Below are 25,414 nucleotides of genomic sequence, written 5' to 3'. Positions count from 1 at the left end.
GATCTTTTCATTTAATTTGATAATGAAAAAAACACATCTCATGGGTTACTATATCATCTTTAATATTTGGATAAGTGTATCATAATATGATAAGTTTTCTTTGAAATAGCATGCATTTTGCTTGATGCATTTAAAAACAATGTTGTGAGGAAGAATTCCGTAGGTTTCACTAGGCTGTCAGTGGGGTCCCTGACCCTTCATGTGCTCCAAAACCCCACTGGCCTCACTAGGGCCTTAGCCATCAGAATTATATAGTCAGAATGCCTCTCCTTACGCATTTTGTGGCAGCCAGAGCCAAATTCCACCAACATATCCTTGATGGTAACATTAAATATTTTTTAAATATCAAGTAAATAACGTTTTCATCTTTGTGGCCTTCCTGAGTTTGTTAGAGGAAAGCCGACAAGTTTCCCACCTTTTTGATCAAAGGATTCCCATGGCTACTTTTCCATATTTCACCAGTTTCCTCGTTAGCTCAGGCCCTCATCCAAATGCCCCTTATTGTGATACTTAGATGATTTAACAATATTGTTTGTCTCTAGCCTTATGCAGGTGCTGACACATGAGTGTGCAGGGAGAATGAATGGCTTCCTGGTTATAAGAAAAGAAGAAAACACAGAGAAGTAGGTTCATTCATTCCACACACATTCATTTTCAACTCATTTTCAGGTAACATCAAAAGTTAATATTCCTGTTGAACATTAATATATAATTTCCTTATCTCACATTTTAACCCTATAGAATTTTAAGCAAGAAGGTCGCAACTCCTATTTTTACTGGAGTTGGTATTTTCCTAAATATAGCAACTGCTATGATGATTAAAATAGTAATCAATAGACCCTTCCACAAACCTACATCTTATAAAAGACTCCTTGCAGAGATCTAAGAAAAAGGATAATTATAAAGGTTATCATCCTATTGGTGGATTTGGCTGCAGGTTCTGTGATGCCGAAGAGAACCAGAAAGACAAATTCATAAGAGTTTGCTAAACAAGAACCTTAACCCCAAACAGAGATTACTCATGGTCAAAATAGCACAAAATTCAAAATCACTTGCAAATTCACTTGTTTTATTTTTATCTGGCATATAAATTGCATATTTTTATGTGAAATGTGGTTATATACATTAGAAATAAGATTTACACATTTCAAAGCACACTACTGCAAAAATAAATTATTTTTAACCTCCAAACTCTCTTCTGAGCTTTGCCTGCTCAGATCTCAATCTCACCAGTAGCCCTTTATGCTAAGGATTTCTCAAGACCCTCTTCTTCAGGTGAGTTGACTCTTCCTTTTTCCTCCCCATGAGGCTGCTGACAATTTTACATTATGTTCTTACTTAAGATCACTTTTACTATCATCTTCTGTTTCATCTGATCTTTCCTTGTGTTTGCCTTTTCTTTGCTTATCATGCTTCCCCCACCTATAACCAATTAGGTATATTATTCCTCCCACCGCCTATAACCAACTAGCAGATGTTCTTTCTGGATACTTTCTTGAGATGCTGATTAGCTTCAAGACCTGGAACTGTCACGGAAAGCTTTCTCTTGTGTATTTAACAAAAGAATGGGGTCCATTCTATGATTACAAACGTGGACATACACACACTTCATCATGGACCCAGTTCATCTTCAGTAAATGTCATACAATGAACAGTCACTACCATACTAACCACACAGAGACATTAAGGTAATGCATAGATTTTCCACACCTCCCTAACTGCCTATCCCACAGGGCTAAGGTTTAACCTTTAGGGTTCACACAAAAAACATATAACAAAATTAACAGAAATATTTCACCAATAGTGGGTATGAACAAATTAGCAACACACAATAATTTTTATGAGTATGAAGTATAAGTAGTTTCAAAGTCATTCATAGTTAGTTAGAATCTTGCTGTAAAAATTCACAGAGTGATTATCCACGTCAATGAAGTAAAATTATGTAGGCTGATGTTTCTGTCAGTCACATCGATGCTTAATACCTGTTAGGAACCAAAGGAAAAGAATTGGGCATCCGGTGGTGAAATTTCCTGCATGCAAATAAATCAGGTGCAAGTATCCGGTCCAAATAACCCCCTAATACTTCTACATTGTATTGTCTAGTTAAAAGACTGCCTTCAAAGTTTCAGATGAGAAGGGTGTTTTCTAATTTTTTAGAGTACAAAGATTATTCAGTGGTAGAGATGGGCCTTTAAATAATTCAATATGGGCCGGGTGCGGTGGCTCACGCCGGTAATCCCAACACTCTGGGAGGCCCAGGTGGGTGGATCATTTGAGGTCAGGAGTTTCAGACCAGCCTGGCCAACATGGTGAAACCCCGGCTCTAATAAAAATACAAAAATTAGCCAGGCATGGTGGCGGGAGCCTGTAATCCCAGCTACTAGGGAGGCTGAGGCAGGAGAATCACTTGAACTTGGGAGGCGGAGACTGCAGTGAGCTAAGATTGCACCAGTGCACTTCAGCCTGGGCAACAGAGTGAGACTCGGTCAAAAAAAAAATGTTCAATATGCAACCGCTGAAGAGAAACAACTGCACAAACTGGAGAGAATGCCCTCTTTTCCATTCTGCTGAGGTGTTGATTTTCCTTGGCACCATCCTTCTGTTTCCTCCTTCTCCTATTCCACTATAGCACCCCAGTGTTTGCCCAGCAAGTGTCCACTATTCCTGCGTCTTCCTAGGCAGATGCTGTCAAGAAGGTTTCACTGCATGTGCCCTCATCAGCTTGCATGTCTGTCCCTGAGCTGGTCAGCAACAGGATTGGACAAAGTCCTTTATGGTATAGTTGGGGAAGTTGTTGACAAGAAAACCACAAGTATGAGGAAATAACTGTAAAGAATGCAAAACTGAAAGAACACTTTTGTTTCAGGCTTAATCATCAGGAAGGATTATGAAAGAAAAAAGTTCAGGAAAAAAAATAATAAGTAAGCACACAAGGAAGAAAGTTTCATTTACCATCGGGATGATAAGTGTCAGGACCACTACACTGCATTAATCCCAAGGTACAGATTTTTCACATATTTAACATTCATCCGACAAGAGCGTGTCTTGAATCGACAACCATAGAATTACTGTGAGCCAAGCAGCACCCATGGCATAATTGTTATTGTCTGTGCCCGTGTAAGCTTCATTGCTATTACTGTGTTATGAATGGATGGGCTGAAAACATTTAAGGATTATTACAGGAAGGAATATTTAGTAAGATCAAGAAAGCACTAGGATGAAAATGTATATAAAGTGTGTTAGTGGCTCAGGAAAAAAACTTCATAGACACTAGTGGAAGAATTTTTATAAAATGCTGAATCACCAACACCTTTTGCAGTACAGAGGAAATATCTTAACCAATTTGTAACACATATTTTTCTTCTAAATAATAATAAATACAATAAACTATTTAAATAATAAAATAAAACACTTTAATACGAATTTAAATAGTGCAATTTAAATACGATACAAGTTGGTTAAGCTATTTCTAGTGCTTCTTCACATTTAGGGTCTACCTCTTCTAAATTACGTTGAGGCAGAATCATCAATGTATCTCCACTCAACATTTTCCTCCATATTATCACTTACAATATTGAAATATATAGGTAAAAGTTTATGTCTAAAGAAGTTTCAAAAACTTTCTATAAGTTTATTATAAAAATCTGAGGCCGGGCACAGTGGCTCACGCCTGTAATCTCAGCACTTTGGGAGGCCAAGGCAGGCGGATCACAAGGTCAGGAGATCGAGACCATCCTGGCTAACACGGTGAAAACCTGTCTCTACTAAAAATACAAAAAATTAGCCGGGCATAGTGGCAGACGCCTGTAGTCACAGCTACTTGGGAGGCAGAAGAATGGCATGAACCTGGGAGGCACAGCTTGCAGTGAGCTGAGATCACATGCCACTGCACTCCAGCCTGGGCAACAGAGTGAGACTCCGTCTCAAAAAAAAAAATTGAGTGATAAGGAAGCATTCTATCATAGTTTTGTCATCCTTTTTTCTTTCTTTGTGGCACATGAAATAATGAAGCAATTTTCACTGATGGTATCATATTTGATAAAATATGATAGTTCCAACCTGTTTGGGAAGTTGATCTCTGAGGCAGAGGTGAGGGAGTCAAGACAAAGTTTTACATAGGTTTGCAGACAAGAAGACAAACATGGAAAGTAAGAATCCAGGCCATGGATTCCAAATGATGATAAACCATGATTTTTCATTCATCTCCATGTGGTCCATTCCTAACACATGGAAAACTCAGGGATTCCCGGAGGGCCTGGCAGGAGAGGGCATCATTTGGAAGGGAAGCAGTCAGGCACTGCACTAGGCATTTTAAGGGTGGAGAATACCATTCGCACTTTTTGCTGGTCACAAACCTGTGTCGTGGGGTCATTGTTGAAGGAGGGTGTTATGACCATGCCACTCACAGAGATGCTGACACTGGTAATGGGGACACTGCCCACTCCCCAGATTTCAATGTAGCCCAGTTTCAAAGGATTTGTACCAGTGATGTAATTGTTGAAAATTACATGGCTTTGCATCGTATTCTGTCGAATTGGAGATAAAAGAAAAATATAATAGCAGAATTAGTTCAAATTTTTCTAACCTCTTTTTAGGCACAAATGTAGATCATAAAGTAAGACAACTTCAGAGTCACCATCTTGTATCTTTGGATCATGGAAATCATGATTTCATCACTCTATGTCCTATTGCCAACTCCCATCCACTTTGCATTGACAAGCAGCTACAGGGTCTTTCGCACTGCCCTGAACTCTATAGGAGACAAAAAGTCTCAGCTGTTAAGATACTTATATTCTACAGGTGGAGGAATCCCAAAATGTGCAGACCATTCCAAGGCAACTCAGGAACAAGGGCTAGATAACAGAAACAGCCCGTCCACCTGTAACATGGTAAACTAGAATAATGATCATTACTGATGAGATGTGGATAGGTTTAATTGCAGAAAGCCTCCTGGGAGCATAGTAAATTTCCACCGGAAGTCTAGAGAAGTAGAAAAATGTGAATTAGCAAGATGAGCAATGAAGAAATTCTAGGTGGTATTTTATGCCCTTACGATATTCAGCATCCTCCTAAGCCAGTGGAACCCTATTCTCACTTCATATCAGTCACACTCACCTGGCTGGCAGAAAAGCTGGCCAAGTAATAGAGTCCTTTCCCATAGGTATCTGCAAACAAAAAACAAGATAAACATGGCCTGGACCTGTGCTGTAGAACTCTATGCTATAGAATATATAAATGCTGTTCTAATTGCCTACTTGTCTTGTTTGAGAGAGTAAGGCTTATCTTTGTTTTTATTTCTGTCTTTTGAGTGTTCTATTTTAAAATGTAAGTGCTCTTTATGGAGACTAATCAAACCCTGCACCCACACTCAGTTTACACAAAATGCTTGAAATGAATGTGTATAGACACATCTGTCTGACAGAGTCACTTCATATAACACAGTTTCCTGACACCATTTTTAAGTCACTTCTCTTCCTTGTGGTCTACCATCCCAGCATCTTCCTAATCAGCTCAGAATTTCCAGGTTTCTTTTGCTGTATGTACACATCTCCGCACATACATTTATATGCATATACATATGCAAACACCAACATTGATGTCTTGGTGGGTTTATCTTGAGGTATTAGGCAAATTTAAAAATGTGATCTCTAGAGAACAAAGATGATCAAAGAAAAGCCTTCTTTGTCCTTTATCCTAAATGTGTGCCACAGGCCCAGGAAGAATATGAAGTTCAGCACAGTCGGTGAAAGTGAACTAGTCAATAGCTTGGTTTCAAGTATTCCCATCCTACATCCTGCCCTCGTGGCTGTCACACTCTTTCCTGTGTGCTGGCCCCTTTCTTCTTCTTTCTCTTTTCTTTTCTTTCTTTCTTTCTTTTTTTTTTTTTTTTTTTTTTGAGACAGAGTTTCGCTCTTGTTGCCTAGGCTGGAGTGCAATGGCATGATCTCGGCTCACTGCAACCTCTGCCTCCCAGATACAAGCAGTTCTCCTACCTCAGCCTCCCAAGTAGCTGGGATTACAGGCATGTGCCACCATGCCCAGCTAATTTTTTTGTATTTTTAGTAGAGAGGGGGTTTCTGCATGTTGGTCAGGCTGATCTCAAACTCCCGACCTCAGGTGATCCGGCTGCCTCGGCCTCTCAAAGTGCTGGGATTACAGGCATGAGGCACTGAGCCCGACTGTGCTGGCCCTTTTCTAAATGACTCACCACTCAGTCAGTTGCCACTGGCTATCCCTTAGAACTGTGCTGTCTAAGATAGCAGTCACTAGTAAAATGTAACTGTTTAAATTTAAGCTTGTTAAGATTGAATAAAATTAAAGATATAATTCTTCAGATGCACTTGTCACACATTTCAAGTGCTCGATAGCCTCATATGCCTACTAGATACAATATTGAACAGCAGAAGATATAGAACATTGTCATCACTGCAGAAAGTTCTATTGGATAGCACTTGTCTAGAAATAGCTAATAATTTCTTGAGCAATCCTCCTGAGAGTTTACCAATTCCTATAAACTCCTAATAGAAAATATCCCACAAATAATACAACAGATAGAGGTATTACCCCTCTTACTGGGACAGTAAACCATGTAATTCGGGAATGTGTCCTTGACCATAAATCCTATGAAAGTTTATCTCCTCTGGCTACAAATAAACTTTCCCCATGGCTCCCATATTGCTACCTTCTATAGTGGATTACAAAGGTTGCATAATGGGAGGTGATTCAGAACTGAGCTTCATTTACACGAGGAATAAAGATCATGTCCAATATGGATTATACCCTTGAATTAACAAATGATTATATTTTAAAATGCAAAATTGTTGTAATAGGGAAAAGGTGAAAGCAGGCCTGTAAGATAATCCAGGAATGTAGTCAGTGCCATCAGCATGAATCTCAGGCAACCTCTACTCACCAATGCTTTGCCCATCATCCCAGAAGAGCCAGCCCCCAGCAGTTCCTTCATCATCCAAGGCAATTTTGAAGCCCATGAATTTCTGGCGGCTGCAGTGAGCAGGGAGAGAGGCATTAGCTAAAAGTAAAGCCACAGCCACAAACCAAGAGTTTACATACAAACATAAAGCAGCGAAGGGAAGTGCTTTGGGGGATAAAGACTGCATACTAGAATTCAAGAGACTTGTGGCTTAGTTCTAATTCTGTCTCTGTCTGGCTGTATGACTTCATATCATGAACAAATGAATTAGTGAATGAATCAAGAGGATTCTCCTTTAAGGCTCTTAAAGTAATGACAACCAGACTAACTGGGTTCTTTCTTTTCCTTTTGAAAGGAAAATCCTGATGCTGAAAATCTGTTTTCGTGACCTAATATCCGAAACATATAGAGGGAGTTCTATTTTCAAATGTCCTAAGTTCTTCATTTTTATTTAAATCTTTAGAATCAAATGAATAGGGAGTCTAAGAATGTTAGTATTGATACCAGAGAGATGTGAATTTTAGTCCGCATTCATGTACTTAGTAGCTGTGTGACTCTGAGCAAATCACTTACCCTTTTTGCTCATCTATGAAACGGTGGTAACAGTACTAACCTCACAGAATTTATGTTTTCCTTTTGCTAAGAAAAAATAGATAATTTCCACATGGAAATGCCCATATTCATATAGTTCTAGGCACAGGGCAAGCACTCACTGGATGTTAGCTATGGTTAATTTATACATAGACTTTGATCTAGAATTTTAACATCTTGTAGAGGAATAAACAATTTTTCAGCAATAGTTTTATTAGGAAATATTCAATCAGACCCAATAGTATACTAAAACTATTATGAATCGTGGTTGCTCCTATTTTGACTTCCATTTCAATTGTGAGATTGAAAGATGACACTCTTAGACCTATCAACTCACCCACTTAGACATAAAAGAGCTGTTAAGAATTAGTCGAAGAGTATAGAGTCTGAAAAAGGTTAAAATACAAACAAGCAAACAAAGAAAAAACAAGTGTTGAGTAGAATTGCATGTGGGTTTGAGAGTGATGCTTACATTTTGGTGGACTTCATTACAAATTGTTGAGCTAACTGACATGTAAAGGAAAACCTGAGTCCTGTCATTCACCTTAAGTGGGTGTTCAGTGCAGGCTCTTGCCAGGGCAGGATGTAGCCCCCACGGACATGAAGATTAATGTGGTCAAGAGGGGCTGGCAAGGTCTTCCACTCTCCTCTTGCATTAATATCCACACCCTGGAGGCAGAAGAAGGTAAGAGATGACTAAGGAGAGGACAGGCCCCTCCCTGAACAATGCATCCTACCAGACATCTCATCCTCCCTTCTGAACTTATGCCTGTTCATCACCCTTTGCAACATACCTGCCATTACCCATTCTGCATTCACCCAGTGCTGCAAGAAATCTTGCAAGGCTGCTGTAATATCTTGTTAGGGTCTCTTGCCTTTGCTTCCACCGTACAAACTACATTTGCCTGATGTGTGACAGGAAGAGGTGCTACTCTCTCACCTGTATCAGAACCTAAGCGACCATCCTTCCATCCTACATGTTCTCAACTAGAGAGGGCTTTTCAGTCTCAGCACTACTGAGATTTGGGGCCAGACAATTCTCTGGCGATGGGGCTATCCTGTGCCTTTTGATATTTAGCAGAATCCTCGGATGTCAGCCGCATCGACTACTCACCCCCAGCCTGTTGTGACAACCAAAAATATCTCCAGGCATTGCCAAATGTCCCCTGGTAGGCAAAATCCTCTCATTTCAGAGCTGCTACTTTACAGGTAAGAAGCAGTTATTGTTGACAACAAGCAAACAAATATGCATGGCTGTGTTCCAATAAAACTTTATTTGCAAATCAGCTAACAACCAGATTTGGCTGTGGGCCATAGTTTTTGCCAGCTTGTGCTCTAGAACGAGTAATAGTCACCCAAACTTGGGAAGATTAATTAAGGTGACACTTCTTCATTAATCTTAACTATAAAATTCATCTTCATTTTGATTAAACATCGAAATTTCATCTTTTTCTAAATAGCTTGCTCCATGATTTCTTTTGTCTTTCCTCTTCAACCAAAGACATCTTCTGTTAGTGAATGGGAGACTCAACATGCACACTCAGGACAAAGGCCAGTCTCACGTAAAGAAAGCCGGCCACCTCTTCCTGGGAAACGCCTGGCTGGGATGCACATAGCAGAGCCTTAACATGTTACCACCCTAAGGGCAGATCCAGACTAGGAACAGGAAGGAGAGTCTGGGGCAGCGGGGAGGACTTGGGCTCCAATGGACTGAGAAGAGAAGGAACAAAATGCACATCCTTCTCCAGTTTTCACCTAATCTCACTGCAATCCCCTTGGATGAAAGGGGCCAGCACATGCTCTGCTTCCTGTATCCCTGCTTGTACCCCTTTGCTGTATTTCCAGCCCTCAACGATGTTCTCCTCAGAAAGTCAGAAAAAGAGGCCTCATTAGAGACCAAGGAAATGCCTTCTTTGATTCTACCCCAAGAATCAGGGTCTGACTTGTCAGGGTCCCAGCAAGAGATCACCACCCCAGAGCTGCCCTGGAAGACCCTGGCTTCCCAGATAAGTCTTTGTGGAACATAATAGCACAGAAACTATGCGGCGAGGAGCTCTTCATTGCTTCCTCATTTCTAAATGCACTTGCACTGCTTAGACTCACAAGGGTTGGGTCCCATACCTCTGTGTGTGTTTTGCACATTGCCTAATCACTTGCTTACCTTAGGTAATTATGTGCAGTGCCCTTCTTTGAGCATCTATGCTATGGAAGGAGATATTTAATAAAAAGACAGAGACAAAAAGGCCTCTATGCTTACACACTTACAGCAGGTAAAGATATAAACATTAAAAACAAAAACTATAGTTTGCAACACAATCTCAAAAGCATCTGCCTTTACACAACATTGTAAATAGCAGTGATATAAGAAAATATTAAAAATTAACACAAAGAGAACACCCACGAAAAACCTGAGTGAGATGCTTTATGTGTTATTTCACAACAGTTCTATGAGGGAAGTGGTCTTACTCCACTTGGAGGTGAGAAAACCGAGGTTACAAGGGTTAAAGTGGCTTCTCTAAGACCACACAGCAGGTGGGTTACAGAGCCAGCATTTGACCTAAGTTCTATCGGATCTAAAGCCTTTGTACTCTCTACCATTTTCCCGTGTCGTATAAACATTCAGAAAAACTTACCGTGTAGTAATCGTACCAACGGGCTCTAGGGAAATATGCAGTGACATTTCTGGCATTCTAAAATGAAACATAAACAAGGTGTGGCAGTGGCACCATTTTCCAGGACAGAGAAACCAAAATACTTAGGAAAGAGGTTAAATAATTGTGATGGCCTTGGGCCCACTTGCCTCATGTCCCAGGAGGTCACCTATTGAGGAAACCTTACATCCCTTTTCCTTTTTCAAACAGGAGAGATCTGTCTACCCTAAAACAAGTGGCTTTCAAAAAGCACTTTGGTACCCAGGACTTCGGGAAAAAAAAAAAAATCACTATTCGCTTATAGAAACAGGCTTACGCTATTCCCTCTTAAAGAGACAAACAACTGAGATTGTGTCTGGGGCAGAAAAAAATTTTGTGGGTACCATAAGATTTGCGGGCTGGACACGGTGGCTCACACCTGTCATCCCAGCACTTTGGGAGGCCGAGTCAGGCGGATCATGAGCTCAGGAAATCAAGACCATCCTGACTAACACGGTGGAATGCTGTTTCTACTAAAAATAAAAAAAAAATTTTTTTAATTGGCCGGGCATGGTGGCACGTGCCTGTAGTCCTAGCTACTCGGCAGGCTGAGGCAGGAGAATCACTTGAACCTGGGAGGCAGAGGTTGCACTGAGCTGACATAGCACCACTGCACTCCAGCCTGGATGACAGAGCGAGACTCTGTCTCAAAAAAGAAAAAAAGATTTTGGGAAGGTGCAATTAACTGGTATTTTAATCAGAAGCCTAATCAACAACAGAAGTAAAGAAATGGCTTTTACTGCTGGGAGGAGCTCCTGCAGAGGAAGGGAAGGGTTAGCCAGCAGCAATACAAGTACACACACATTGCCAAGCAATCCTTCTGAAAAGTTGTAATAGTGCTAGAGGACTGTTATGAATTCTTTACAATACTGCCCCCATCTGATCTTCTATTCCTTATTTTAGTTAACGAAGAAACGATTGTGTCATTGAATATACCATGAGGTGTTTTCTTCTTGATCATCCTATGAACCAGAATTGTTAGGCTCATTTTAAAGATGAAGGAGCTGAGGCCCAGAACACCTAAGTGATGGACTTCAGCTCAGAAAGAGAGGAAGAGACACAGGTAGAATAAGAAACCATGTCTTAGGACCCCCACCAGCTCAGGCCTCTTCTCCTCGTCCTTTTCCCCAAGCCTCACAGCTAGGATCCTCCCCGCAATCGGAGGCCTCCATACTCACGCGCTCCAGGACAGGGCTGACCAGGAAGGCTGGGCCCAGCAGGAACTGACTGTCTATGTCCCATGTCACCTGGTCTGACACAAACCTGGAAAGGGAAATGAAGGTGCCCAACAGAGCCCAACAGAGCCCCAGCCCGACACTCTGAAGAAGCTCCTCAAGTTCAGATCCAAGTCGGAAATCCAGCTGCCCCTGAGCCATCCTTGCCTTTTTCCTAGGCCTAGCTTCATCAGGAGCACCCAGCCTCTGCTTTCCCCATGGGATGTGCCTCAAACTTCAGAAATGCTGGGATGTAGATGTGTTCTCTCCTGTAAAATACTTGCCCCATTTCTCAACCATGGCAAACTTCGAATGCAAGGATGGCCCTTTTCCCTCAAATCTCTTCCTGAAATCCTTCTCCTGTGATCTGGCTACACATAACCAAACTGCTACAAAAGATACATAGGCCTTTGCACAGCCAAATTAGAAAGAAATTATTCTATGCTATACTGCATCATTTCAGTTTTGCTCATTCAATCAATAGCCTTTTATTAATGACCTAAGGCATGTATGGCACTGTGCTAAAGAGAGTAATAAAGTATGGTCTGCGCCTGAAGAGCTCATGTCAAAAGGCAATCATGTCTTTAATTTGGAAGAATTCAACTGTCACCATATAGAATGTAATAAGTCACCCATTAGGCATTGGGATCCCTGCTGGACACTCACTCATGGAGCAGAGGCCGCACAACAGTGATGCCCTCCGTGTGGGCCTTATGCATCAAGGTATACAGATATGGCAACAAGGTGTATCTGGTCTGCAGGACAGTTCTGGAAATATTCACAAAAGCAACATCCCAGGACACAGGGTCTTGTCTCTAAAGGAGAAAGAGAACAGTGTTGGGAGCTTGACCTGGAATTTCTAGGGGATTTAAGAAGGTCACTGAAAGCATACTCCAATTGACGATCACTCACAGCTAAACAAAAGAAAACTACACATGAGGCCCAGAGAATATTCTTAATAGACTGGAAAAGGTCACTGATGCTCTCCTAGGACAGCTGATGAAATTTCACTGTAAGACATTCTTTTTGGTATATTTTTTACAATTCTGCCTAAACAACAAGAACAAAACATAATAATAACCTAAAGAACACTGAGGAATATGGTTCACTGAGACCCAAGGGCTTAACAGTTTATAAGGGTGCAGTGGCTCACGCCTGTAATCCCAGCATTTTCGGGGACTGAGGCCAGGAGTTCGAGACCAGCTTGGGAAATATGGCAAGATCGCATCTCTACAAAACACAAAAATTAGCTGGGCACGTTGGTATGTGCCTGTAGTCCCAACTATTCAAGAGGCTGAGTTAGGTGAGTCGCTTGAGCCCCAGAGGTCAAGGCTGCAGTCAGCCATGATTGGGACACTGCAAGATCCAGCTTAGGCAACAGAATGAGTCCTTGTCTCAAAAGAAAAAAAAATTTTTTAAGATATCACAGGAAATACAGACTGCATTAACTTTAGGTCAGAAATGGAGGCTATGTTTCAAGTGAAACACTGGAGGTAGGGGCCACTGTCCTACCCTGGTCCCAATGGTGTTGTGGTTTCTTGAGAAGGGGTAAAAGGCCCCCAGCTGCATCCAGCGAACACACATCTCATATTCAGCATCTTCAAAGAACCCACAGATATCTGCTCCCGTCTGAAACAAGAGGAAATAAAATGAGCCTGCTGATGATTTCTGAAAGATGTCACCACCTTCTTGGTGCTTAGGAGGATCCCAAGGACACTCACATAGGATATGCCGAAGAGGCTGAACTCCATCATGCCTGCAACGAGAAGCACAGCTGTGTCACACCAGGCTCGCTCTCACGACCTGCCTCCTCACCTCTTCCCCAAGGATCCCAACTCCCTGCCCTACCAGCACAGGCCCTGGGAAGGACCCACGCACCAATGATAGATTTCTTCAGCTGATCCCATGCGGCCGTGTTGTCTCCCAGCCAATGTCCTGCCCAGCGGCCAGAAGAGGGAAATGTGGAGCGGGTGATGACGACCCCTCGCTGTCCCGTCACCTCCTGCACGGCTCTGGTTGGAGGGGAAAAGGAGGTGAACTGAGGGCACCGCCAGGAAGCAAAGGCCATAGAGCATCTGCTCCCAGAGCCCTTGAGCCTAGTCAATGTTTGCTGCGTGATTGGAGGGAACACGGGACTCTGAGCTGTAATGGGGGCTCCACTGATCCCAGATGATGGAGATAACGAGTCACGTGTTCTCACAGCGCTTTACAAAGAACTTCACTGTAGCAAACTCACTGGAGTGCCCCCAAAATAGTAAGGAATTACTAAATCTTGCTATTGGTTTCCCCAAAACTTAGTTTTCTATATTTGAGGAGGAACACAGTGAAGATTATAAGATCGTCCTTAGAAGAATTCACACTATTCATTGAGCTTAGAAAGCGGGACTGTGCTAATTCAGTGGAATACCAGTTACCCTCCACCAAGAATGGTGAAAAACAAAAAAGAACTCCAAAGATGATTCACTTTGAAATAAAGGGGAGAGATGCCCAGTCCTCTGTGTTCCCTTCACCTCCTGTAACTGAAGCTGTAGTACCACCGGCTGCCCTCTGCGATCATTATGATGTCTCCATGTGAGTCTTTCCCACTAGGATCATTAAGCTTTTCACTGGTGGGACCATGCCTTATTTAAATCTGTCCTCCTCCTTTTAATCACAGGGCCTGGCTCCATGTCAGTAAGGGTTTGTCTAATAAGAATCATTACATAGTTGTCATGAGAATCTTCTTAACCCTTAGAATGGGAATGAAAAGAAAAGTAGGGTAGCTATGTCAGTCACTGGCAATCCCTACAGGTTGTGACAGCTGGAGAAGGGAGACAGAGACTCACTCGTATGTAGGTCTGGTCTGGGACCACCCATACAGGTTGTGCACGTTGTAGTGCTGCACCAGGGAGCCGTCTGGGAGGATCTGCTGACTCTCCATGCACAGGGTCTTGCTGCTCAGGCCCCTGTCCCTGGACTCCAAATCTGAGGAGGAAGAACTGGTGAGGTGAAATCCAGCCCTGATTCTGTTTCTCCCTGACTTCTCTTCAAGGGACTGGGCCCTGGATCTTAAGACTAACTTCAGTCCTGCCTGTGTCACTCTCCGTCTTCCCAGAGACATGAGCACAGCGCCCCCAGCTCTGAGCTGCAATGGCGGCTCCAGTGTTTCCAACATCAAGTTCACTGAAGAAAGCAGAGGTGTCAGGAAGAATGTACAGCTGTCAAACACTACATGACAGGCTCTGATTTAGGCTTTTGACTTGCCAATTATTTCCATAATTCTATGAAGAAGATCTCATTACCTGTCTTTTACAGTTTAGCAGACTGAGATTTGGAAATATCGCATAATCTGTGAAAAGTCACAAAACTCCTAGAGAGAACAATTTCTGGAGCCAAGATATGAACCCAAGTGTAACTCCAAAGTCCATCAGCTCCACAATAAAGGCAAGCCAATAATTTCCACCCATTGATGACACCAAAAAATTCCTGTGATGGAATTCACATAAGCCTAAGAAACTAACAAGCCTAGCTGTGAGAACCCTTTGATGGCATGACCATTCGTAAGTGCTTTCTAGACAAATTCAAAAAATTTGTGCAATGAGTCTAGTCACTTGTACATGCCCGGCTGGGTAAAGCGCGTGCAGAGCTTTTGTCTCTGGTCCCCAGTAAACCACAGCAGCCATGAGGATGTGCCCTGAGCTGTGGGGTCACCCCTGGCCTCGGGCTCCTCCAGTGTAATCCTTCTTTCAATCACGGCTCTGCCAATCAAGAAGGCCAAGGATTCTTACACGGCATGTAGGGAGGGTGGTTCAGAGAGGCGTCCCTGCAGCCTGGAGAAACTGCCCCATTCACGAAGCTTGATGGTTCATTCATATCCTAGAAATGCCAAACACAGACACACCTCACTTTTTAAGATAATTACGTCCTGCCAATTCTGAGCCAAGGAAGCAGTGAATAAATTGTTCAACATCCAGTAATCCCTGTAGATGCCAGCCCTGGGAGCTTCATCAAATCCTGGTGAGAACTGGCTAGAAAGATGAATTCACCCCTACAGAACAACTGGCTAGAGGGTTAAAAAAAAATCTCTCTCAAGGGGGGTGTGAGGCAGTGAAAGTTCCAAGAAATTCCTAGTCAATTGCCTCAGAGGTTTTATAGTAGTAATGTCAGGTCTGGGAGAAGGTGTGAGGGCTATCAGGGTTGTTCCTCTCCTGAGAGGAGGAAGTGTCTGATATGTCCAAAGTCTTCCTTGGACAATGTCTATCCTCTTGACTGAAGGTCAGTGGTACATACACGTAGGCACACAAAGATAGACAAGCGTCACTGGTACACAGAGACACACACACACTTACAATCCACATGCCATCAAACTTCAAGCTCCTCTCTGGATTCTGTGGATTGTTGTATAGTTCTTCTATTTCCCTCTTCCACCACTTGCCAGTTGAATTACGGAAAAAGTCTGGGAAGGCCACATAAGCTCGATATAGCTATAAAAAAGAAATATAATTTCTTTGTCCCACACAAATATAGAAGACAGCAAACAGGCACTTACTGAGAATGCAACTCGCACAAATACTTCAACTGCATGGTGACAGACAGCCTGAACAGGGCCTAAATAATGTTATTAACTTAATAGAGAAATGTAGAATGAGAGGAGAAATTAGTGCGATTTGCACACCTTCCCGGCATTTGGAAAACATCCAAAAACTGTTCTCTTCATATATACATGGATGATGACACTCAATGACCCGAACTAGTGACCTCATGCATTCGATGCCCAACCCTCAATGTCAGTCCTGCCATTTCCTATGCACTCCTCAAAGACAAAGCCAGGGAGAGACTGCAGACATGAGATGCATGGTAATAGGTTAGGAAGAAACACCCAGGGACTCCCTCCTATGTCATTCCCACTGCGAGAGGGGAGGAAGGAATAAGATTACATTTCAGGATATTAGACCAGTACACCTCAGTGTTTTCTACAATTTCAGAATCACATGACAACTACAGCTGTGTGGAAGATAAATTGAGAGGACTTAAAGAGGACGTTTCAACTTCCCCTTATTTTCATCTTTCTTCAGATAATAACAGGTGTGTTTTTGTTTTAACCTGCAAGATGGGTTAAAGGTACAACTTCTTTTTTTTTTTTTTGAGACAGAGTCTTGCTCTGTCACCCACCCAGGCTAGAGTGCAGTGGTGCTACCTCGGCTCACTGAAACCTCTGCCTTCCAGGTTCACGCGATTCTTTTGCCTCAGCCTCCTGAGTAGCTGGGATTACAGGCACACACCACTACACCTGGCTAATTTTTGTATTTCTAGTAGAGACGTAGCTTCCTCATGTTGTTCAGGCTGGTCTCAAATTCCTGACCTCAAGTGATCCACACACCTCAGCCTCCCAAAGTGATAGGATAACAGGCATGAGACACCATGCCCAGCCAGATACAACTTCTTAACTACATTGTAGACTTTTGAGAGCAAGAAGCTTGTTTTATATTCATCTGAGTGATATTTATATTTTGCACAATGCTTAGCTTAGAACTTGACACAAAATATATACTCACTGTTTAATGGTGGGTTCACACCACTTAGAAGCAGCAAATAAATGTTGCTTATTATGGAACATTATGGTCCTTTGTATGTCTCAGTAAATAGCCTCCTTTATGATAATCACAACATTGTAAGAGTTAAAGAGCTAAAGAATGCTGGTGAGGAGGGTCGGGGAGGCAACAGAATGAGGACTTGGTCTGGGGAACTCCAGTTCTTATACACAATAGACAAAAGGCAGGTAGGAACCCATATGTCTACATAAAGGGCAAGAAAAGGAACATGAGAAAACAGAAACAGATCAGCCTACATGGGTCTGGCTGTCAAGGATGTGAGAAGACAGTGGGTCACATCACGGAGAATCTTGAAAGAAGTGGGCATGCCAGGGATGCCTTTTGTTAGGAAATGGAGGTAGAAACTAGGAAACCCGACAAAGAGAATCTTTCACCAGAGACAGAGAGCTCCAGATCAGGAAGGGTTAGAAACAATGGGATGGGTGGGGGATGGACAATTAGAATAAAGAGATTATCAGCCACAGCTGAGTCAGAATTGTATCCCATATGGGGTACACATGGGGAACCTGGCCAGCCATGATGTAGGAACTTCCCTAAGTACTGCTCAGATGACCCCTTCCAACTTCATAAAAATGTTCTGCCGTTCTCCAAGGTGCTGGCTCTACCTTACACCTGTGCATATTCAAGTCTTGCCTTTGTGGCTTCTGCCTTCACTTTCTCCAGTCTTCAAACAGTGATATAACCACCCACACACTGGGCCTCAGGATCACCTAGCACTCTTTTTGTGGCACATTGCATGCTACAATATGCAATTCCTAGATCCCATCACAGACTTATTGAATTAAATTGCTGGAGCTTTGGACTCAGAAATCTGCTTTTCATGGGGCTGTTGGCTGTTTGTTTTATATTCAGTAAAGCCAGGCCTGGACATCAGTGGCTTCATCCTCACCAGCTTCATCGAGTGGGTCTTTATTAATAATATAAATATTAGATTGGTGCAAAGGTAATTGAAGTTTTTGTCATTACCTTTAATAACTTTCTTTCCTTTTTTTTTTCTTCTGAGACGGAGTCTCACTGTGTCACCCAGGCTGCAGTGCAGTGGCTCAATCCTGGCTCACTGCAACCTCTGCCTCCCGGGTTCAAGCGATTCTCCTACCTCAGCCTCCTAAGTGGGATTACAGGCGCGTGCCACCACGCCTGGCTAATTTTTGTATTTTTAGTAAAGATGGGGTTTCACCACGTTGGTCAGGTTGATCTTGAACTCCTGACCTCGTGATCGGCCTCCCAAAGTGCTGGGATTGCAGGCATGAGCCACCATGCCCGGCCTACTTTTAATAACTTTCAATGGCAAAAACCACAATTACCTTTGTACCAACCAATAGTTATAATTATCCTATCTACCAAGAATTTCTTATGAGCTAACAGATTCTGTGACTCCCTAATGAAGTGTTTCTCATCAGGGGTATAACTGGCGTTTGAGGTGAGAGATATTTTGTGGAGAATTCCCTGAAATCAGAGCTATGGGCATCCCTGCCCACTGCCCACTGAATGCCTCTGGTGTCCCTGTGATAACCAACACTGCCCTCAGATTTCCAAATTGCCTCAGGATGGCAGTGTTGCCCCTACTGGCTGATGAACTGTGGGGTTCTGATACTGACTACTTGACAAAAGTCAGGAAGCCCATGACCCAGAACTTCTCTGGCTGGGCAGGTTCCTGTGTCCATGTGGGCTGCTTGGACCACTAAGCTTCAAGTGATTCTCTGTGAGAGGTGACGAGAGGACAGGAAGCTAGGTCTTCTCCCTTGAACAGTATAGATAGATAGATAGATAGATACATACATACATACATACATACATACATACATACATACATAGAGATAGATGATATATAAATAGGTAGATAAATGATAGACAGAAGAGGGATTTGGATAGATAGGGTGAGTGGATGAATAGAGGTGGAGATAGATTAGATAGATAGATAGATAGATAGATAGATAGATAGATAGATAGATGGTGGATAGATAGATAGGATAGAATGATAGATAGATAGATAGATAGATAGATAGATAGATAGATAGATAGATAGATAGATAGACAGACAGACATAAATGAATAGGGTGGCTGGATGGATAGATAGATACATAGACAGACAGACAGATAGAAAGATAGATATAACCTGAGTAGATAGAGTGGATAGATAGATAGATAGATAGATAGATAGATAGATAGATATAGATAGATAGATGAGGTAGATGATTGATAGATAGATAGATAGATAGATAGATAGAGGATGGATGAATAGATAGAGTGGGTGGATGAATTAATACATTGATCGGTAGATACATAGATATAATAGATTGAGATAGATAGATACATACATACATACATACATACATACATAGATACATACATACATAGATGGGTACATGGATATACATAGATAGATAGATAGATAGATACTTGTTCAGTAGTAGACATAAGGAAAACAGCCTTGAACTGAGTCTGACTCGTTCTTGCCAATCTTCAAAACCAGCCCCAGCTTCTGTTTTGTTTGTTTTGTTTTACTGCATCTACTGACAGTAAATAAAGACATGCAGTCCAATAGCCAAGCAGCCTGGTGCTAAGTGTGTCTCATTTTAAATCAATAGTGCTACTGCTGCCAACTGGCTCTGGGATCCAGGAGGCCAGAGACTGACAACAGAGAAGTATGCATCACATGTTTGCAGTACCATCTGTTCTCCCTACCCTATCAGAGCTGTGCCAGGCCTCAGTCCCTGGCTCCAGATTGTGTGGTTCTGTCTAATATCTGCCTTTCCCTCTAGGACTCACCACTTGCCCTGAAAACCAGCTTATCTGGATAAGGCATGAATATTTGGCCTAACTCCTACCAGTCACATTCCTGGTGATCAATGTTTCTCCTGCACCTCTGTCCATGGGATACAATCTTACATTACGTAGAAAGAACTCCCAAAAGAGGTCTTCGCCCCTGGACTTCTGAGTGGCTGCTAACAGAATTACAGCTGCTGGGATTTGTGCCCACAACATGGATATTTGTCTGATTAATACTTGATCCTGAGAGAGTATCTAGACACTACAACATATACCACATTGCTGACTGCACAAGTCAGCTTCTTTGTCCCTTCAATTCCTGGCAGATGTTCTAGAAAAGAGGCCTTTTCCTTGTCTCCCCAGCTTTCCTGTGGGGGTCACATAGGCTACACATGCCCTGCTACAATTCCTGCCCAGAAAGAATAGGCATTATTGAAGAACAGCTCCAGAGGTAGGGCAAGGTACTTGGTCTCCAGGAAGTCCTTGGCCCCGCACTAAGAATCCTGCCTGTGGGTACTGTCACAACAATTGATAGTAAAGCACACAGGCTGCCTCAGTTCAGGAGACACACATCTTGGCCAGAGGATGGGGCTGTAGCCTTCCTAGACCTGTAAGGAGCCATGTATTCATTCAAGCAAGAAACGCTTAGTGAATCTGGAAAAAAATTCAGGTACAGAAGCATGGACTACTTGGATCCATTACAAGCAACAAACCATCCCCAGAAGAGAGCAAGGTTTACAGTAAGGCTGGAAACTGAGAGGTAAAAGCAAAGTTGAGAAACCCAAGGAAGGATTGGGCTCAGAGGAGGAATTATAAGTGTGGAAAGGGAGAAACGTGTTCATGGAAAAAAAAAAAGGTATACCAAAAAAAGACCTAAACAGTCTTTGAGGTTAGAAGACTGTTTAAAAGGGATAACCAAGGCAACAACAGTAAGTATACCAGTTCAGAGAAAAGATACCACTTCTAGGAGGTATCACCCAGTGGAAATTTCTTGGGCCTTTGTAATCTGACAGCCTTGAAATTGAAATCAACACTCTGTCACCTAAAACCATGGACAAGTCATCTGAGGTCTCTGGTCTTAAATCCCAAGGATAATAATACATGTCTACATCCCAGTGGCCAGTAAAGTATTACTACATATAAAGTAATGGGCATACAGACTGACATCCAACACACATGCCCTAAGTGTTTCTCCCTTGCCAAGCCCATGTCCATGGTACAGGCATGCCCACATTCCCAGGGACGGCTGCCCCTTCCTAGAAACCCTGACTCCACCCAAATTTACAAAGACCCTTTACCTCCACTTGACTGTCCCAGTCTAGAGACCCATTCACAACAACATCAGGAAAATCAGGCCAGACCTATGGAGAGAAACACGTTCAGAAGCAATTCACTAGACAATTTCCCTTACATAGTATTTCCTAATAAATTATTATACAAACCGTGCTCCTAGGAGAAATACTTTGATTATCATGTAGTGATATCATGAAGTGAATTCCGTAACACATTATATTACTTAAAAGTTATTAACTGTATCAACAAATATTGATTGAGAAAAGGAGAGCTTCTGGCCTCACGGCCCAAATAGAAAAAGCCAAAAATAACATACACAGGCGTGTGACCCTCTAACAGTGACCCACCCTCAGGCTGGGGACTAGTGCATCATCGCTTAGGATTATACCTTTCCCCAGACAATGTCTCCATCATTTGGGTACTTGATGAAGACGTCATCCTCTATGCCCCGAGTGAAGGCAGGATAAGGCTGTGTCTCATTGCCAGAAATGGCTGGATCCTGAAATCAAAGCATAAGTCATTTGGGGAAATCAAAGCCACAGAATGAAGAGAAACAGAATGCAGGAGAACTCCTCCAGGGTGAACTCGCTGGCTTCTACCTGCACGGTAGAGTTTCTGTGAGTCCTGGGAAATACACCTTTCCTACTGCACTTCAATTTATCTACTTGCAACATGGAAATAAAGTATAACTCTGACTCCACCAAAGCCCATACCTGCTCCCAAAGAGACCGCACACATTCACATCAGGACTAACCAGAATGAGGATGACCCGCATCCCATCAGCCTTCATGCGATTGATCAGAGCTGGAAACCCAGCAAACTTGGGGCTGAGGGTGAAGTCCAGCTGCCGCTCCATGTAGTCGATGTCTGAGTACTGCACATCCTGTGGGAGGACATGGGGAGCTGAGAGGCTGCTGCTGTACATGCCCAAGCTTTATAGGAGAACAACCCTCCACCACCCACGGTGGAATTCCAGACAGCTTCTTGTTGATGCTTTCAAGTCCCAGCTCTGCCATTTGTTAGGTACAGGTGCTGGGAAATTCACTTAATTTTTCAAATGTTCAGTGATAAGATAGAAAAAAATCAAAGTCAGCATAAAATAGGATGAGAATGCCTCTCTAAGATGGCTATTCTGGGGATAAATAATAACACTGGAATGGACAGTGCTTTGTAAACTGCCACTTTCAGGAGTGATTGTGATGACCTCCCCCAAGAGGCTGCCCCTGGTATCAATGGTTCATGCTTAGAAAAAATAATATGAACTACCCAGGGCTAATACAATGTGGATGGTAAATCTACTGCAAAACAAGTCAAAACAAAGCAGCGCTGTATAGTTGCTTTGGAATACCCAATCTTGAGGGAAATCAGAAACTACATTCTTCTGGAGAATGAAATGTTGCATTTCACTATCCACTAATGGAAACGCTATGTTACACTAATGGAGCTATTGTAAAACAAGAGAAATGTAGAATAAAATTAGATATGCGATGGTACATTGGATCACTTGTCTGATGACTGGGTCCCTTCCCATCCTCCAGTGAAGGATAAGCTTTATTTCCATGTGTACATCCTCTGGAACCCATTCCAGGATCCGCGTATTCCATCAGTGATTAGCTCAGAGCCGATGGGACACTGTGCTACAGCACCAGGGCTGCGGGAACTAAGGTCGTATCCACATATACAATGGTCTGATGGTTTGGGGTTAGTTTTTTTCAGGAATTAAGTAAAAGAACTGTGGATATTATTTATTCTTATGGAACCGAGGACATTTTGACTACATGTTTTGAAGTCATGTGAAAGAAATGGAAGGAAGCACGAGATAGTAGAAAGAGCCCTGGAGCCAGCTTATCTCCCCCTCTGGGAAATCACAGTAAGTCTTGAGCTATCATCTCTAGAAGATGGAAACAAGGGCCCTTACCTCTATTACTGTGCTGGGGTGAGGCTAACTGTGATATTGTCTGAAAAAGAACATTATGTCTTTATAGAATCTCACAAACATTAGACAAATGAACCCAGACCCAGAGGCACCTGGCTTAGTTTTGAAACTCCAGAGCCATGACTGAGAACGTACATAAGGGATCTGGGCAGCCACCATCTCATCATACAAGCTGGCGATCTCAGAATCGTTCTGGTATCCATAGCGACACAGCTGGAACCCCAAAGACCAGTAAGGTACCATCACAGGCCGGCCAATAAACTAGAAAATAGACAGAAAATATTAGTCCTCAGAACAGAGACACCAGATTGAAGTTTTACATCAAGTAATAAGAATATTTTTCCATGCCCCAAGCTAGACAACTAACTAATTGAATTCCACATCAAAACTGACAGGATATAGAGCCACTAAGATACTTGGAGAAAGCTTTCTGCTAGACTTGAGCTCCTTCTTAAAAATTATGGAAAAGCTGATTTCACTCCATTCCTAGAGACACTGTAGGTAACTGGTTAAGAAGCCCAGAATCAGAGGCAAAATGCCTGGCTTAGATACAGGCTCCAGTCCTGCTAGCTGTGTGACCTTAGGCAAAAATTAAGTAATCTCTTAGTGCTTCAGTTTCTTCATCTGTAAATAAGGGTATAATAATAGCATCTCCCTCACAGTCCTTTTGCGAAGACTGAATGAGTTACTATGTGCAAAGTGCTCTAACATGCAGCAAGTAATAAATCAGTGATGTGCAGTAGGTAGTACATAAGTGTTTGCTGCTGCTGCCACAACCACCATGGTCACCACCATCATCACTATTTTCACCATCACCACCACTACCACCACCATATTCTTCACACCACCCCACTGTCACCACCACTACCACCATAGCCACCACCACCATCACCATCAAACACCAACCATCACCACCCCCATCATCGTCACCATCACCACCACTATCACCACCATCACCAACACTCCCATCACCACCCCCACCACTATCATCACCATCACCAACACGACTACTACTACCACCATTATCACCATTCCCACATCACTATCACCACCATCAGCCCCTACCACCATCATCACCATCACCACCACCATATAACCACAAATACCACCACCACCATACTACTATCACTACCATCACCACCACTAGTACCACTATAACTTCTGCTATTCTGCAATGCTTACAGAGGCTATAAATTTAATGGTGATTAGAATGTATTTATTTTTCCTTATTCTATAATATCTTTCCAAGTAATACCAATAATTCCAGTTATCATCTGAGAGTTATACTAATGAATGTGGACTCTGGCACCCAGAATGTGCTATATAAGTACTTGATAAACAATTGGATTTCTCCCTACCTCAGTGTACTGCTGGGTGACAAGCTCTGGAGTTGGCCCCAAGAACACATAAAAGTCCAGAACTCCCCCTGTGGTACGGTATGTCAAGGCAGGCAGGGGCTGGAACGTCACATCTGAAAATGAAGAAAAATGCTAATCAAGCTGGAAACTTTCCACGTCACGAATCACCCCTGAAATCCACACATTCTCCATCTTCCTGCACCCTCCCTATCATAGAGTAGTAAGAGCCAGTATTTTCTATCATACTCACATAGAACTGAAGAAGTTCAGTGGAAGTCTAAATGTCCCATTCCCGGGTTTGTTTCCTTTGGTGTATTTTACTATATTTTGTCGTTCTACTCTTAAAATTATGTTTACATTTCAACTTTTATTTTGGATAAGGAGGTACACGTTCACATTTGTTACATGGGAATATTGCACGATGCTGAAGTTTGGGGTATGAATCCTGTCATCCAGATAGCAAACATAGTACCCGATAGGTAATTTTTCAACATACCATAGACCCTCACAATCCCCAGACTAACTTCTCTGACCCATAGTTTTACCCTAATTCAAATTTTATAACTGGCTCCCACGAGCTGACCTCCAAGACATTTGGGACCCGTGTGGTTTTACTATCCCTTCTTATGTGATTTTTACCAAAATAAGAGTTGGGTTAAATCTTCTTATCACATGATATTAGACTGAAATGAACAGAAAGGCTAAACACAAAGAAAAAATAAACAGCAGTGCCCGTAAAATGAAGATTCTGACTTCAAGGAACAGTTAGGCTAAACACATTCTAAACTGACCCAGGCATAATTGGTATCCCCCCAAAATAAGGGAGGCGCTGGATGGCCTTACCCATGGCATTGCTGTTCAGCAGGAGCACTCCATGGGCACTGCCGTCCTCCTCTAGCCCCATGTAGTAGGGGTGGACACCATAGGAATTCTTCTTGTACTGGAGAGTCATGGGGAGAAGCAGTAGGAGTTTAAGAGACATTATGCCTGAGAAAGAAACTCAACAAAAATATGCTTGCTAAGATGGGTCTAGTTTTCTCC

The 25,414-nt window shown here is 42.5% G+C and overlaps 1 protein-coding gene across 3 annotated transcripts in view; it reads right to left on the bottom strand.

The window, feature by feature from the left end:
- Positions 1 to 854: 854 nt before the first annotated feature.
- The window catches only part of MGAM (maltase-glucoamylase), a 116,108-nt gene continuing 91,548 nt past the window's right edge, over positions 855 to 25,414 (bottom strand). For 2 of the 3 annotated variants that reach the window (XM_016958281.4, XM_016958280.4), the window contains 19 exons: positions 25,217 to 25,313; positions 24,374 to 24,486; positions 23,151 to 23,276; positions 21,834 to 21,962; positions 21,468 to 21,578; positions 21,085 to 21,147; positions 15,755 to 15,889; positions 15,194 to 15,281; positions 14,252 to 14,390; positions 13,305 to 13,438; positions 13,148 to 13,182; positions 12,939 to 13,055; positions 12,093 to 12,241; positions 11,391 to 11,475; positions 10,156 to 10,212; positions 8,067 to 8,191; positions 6,914 to 7,002; positions 5,116 to 5,165; positions 855 to 4,526 (listed from right to left, as the gene is read on the bottom strand). In XM_016958281.4, the coding sequence (XP_016813770.3) occupies positions 4,272 to 4,526; positions 5,116 to 5,165; positions 6,914 to 7,002; positions 8,067 to 8,191; positions 10,156 to 10,212; positions 11,391 to 11,475; positions 12,093 to 12,241; positions 12,939 to 13,055; positions 13,148 to 13,182; positions 13,305 to 13,438; positions 14,252 to 14,390; positions 15,194 to 15,281; positions 15,755 to 15,889; positions 21,085 to 21,147; positions 21,468 to 21,578; positions 21,834 to 21,962; positions 23,151 to 23,276; positions 24,374 to 24,486; positions 25,217 to 25,313 (2,097 nt within the window). In that variant the 3' untranslated portion in view covers positions 855 to 4,271. The remainder of the gene's footprint in view (positions 4,527 to 5,115; positions 5,166 to 6,913; positions 7,003 to 8,066; positions 8,192 to 10,155; positions 10,213 to 11,390; positions 11,476 to 12,092; positions 12,242 to 12,938; positions 13,056 to 13,147; positions 13,183 to 13,304; positions 13,439 to 14,251; positions 14,391 to 15,193; positions 15,282 to 15,754; positions 15,890 to 21,084; positions 21,148 to 21,467; positions 21,579 to 21,833; positions 21,963 to 23,150; positions 23,277 to 24,373; positions 24,487 to 25,216; positions 25,314 to 25,414) is intronic. The other variant, XM_063815698.1, reaches the window with a different exon arrangement.

The sequence above is a fragment of the Pan troglodytes genome, chromosome 6 (assembly GCF_028858775.2).
Source record: "Pan troglodytes isolate AG18354 chromosome 6, NHGRI_mPanTro3-v2.0_pri, whole genome shotgun sequence".
NCBI classification, from domain to species: domain Eukaryota; kingdom Metazoa; phylum Chordata; class Mammalia; order Primates; family Hominidae; genus Pan; species Pan troglodytes.
Note: the sequence above shows the minus strand (reverse complement) of the source record. Positions and strands in the feature narration are given on the sequence as shown.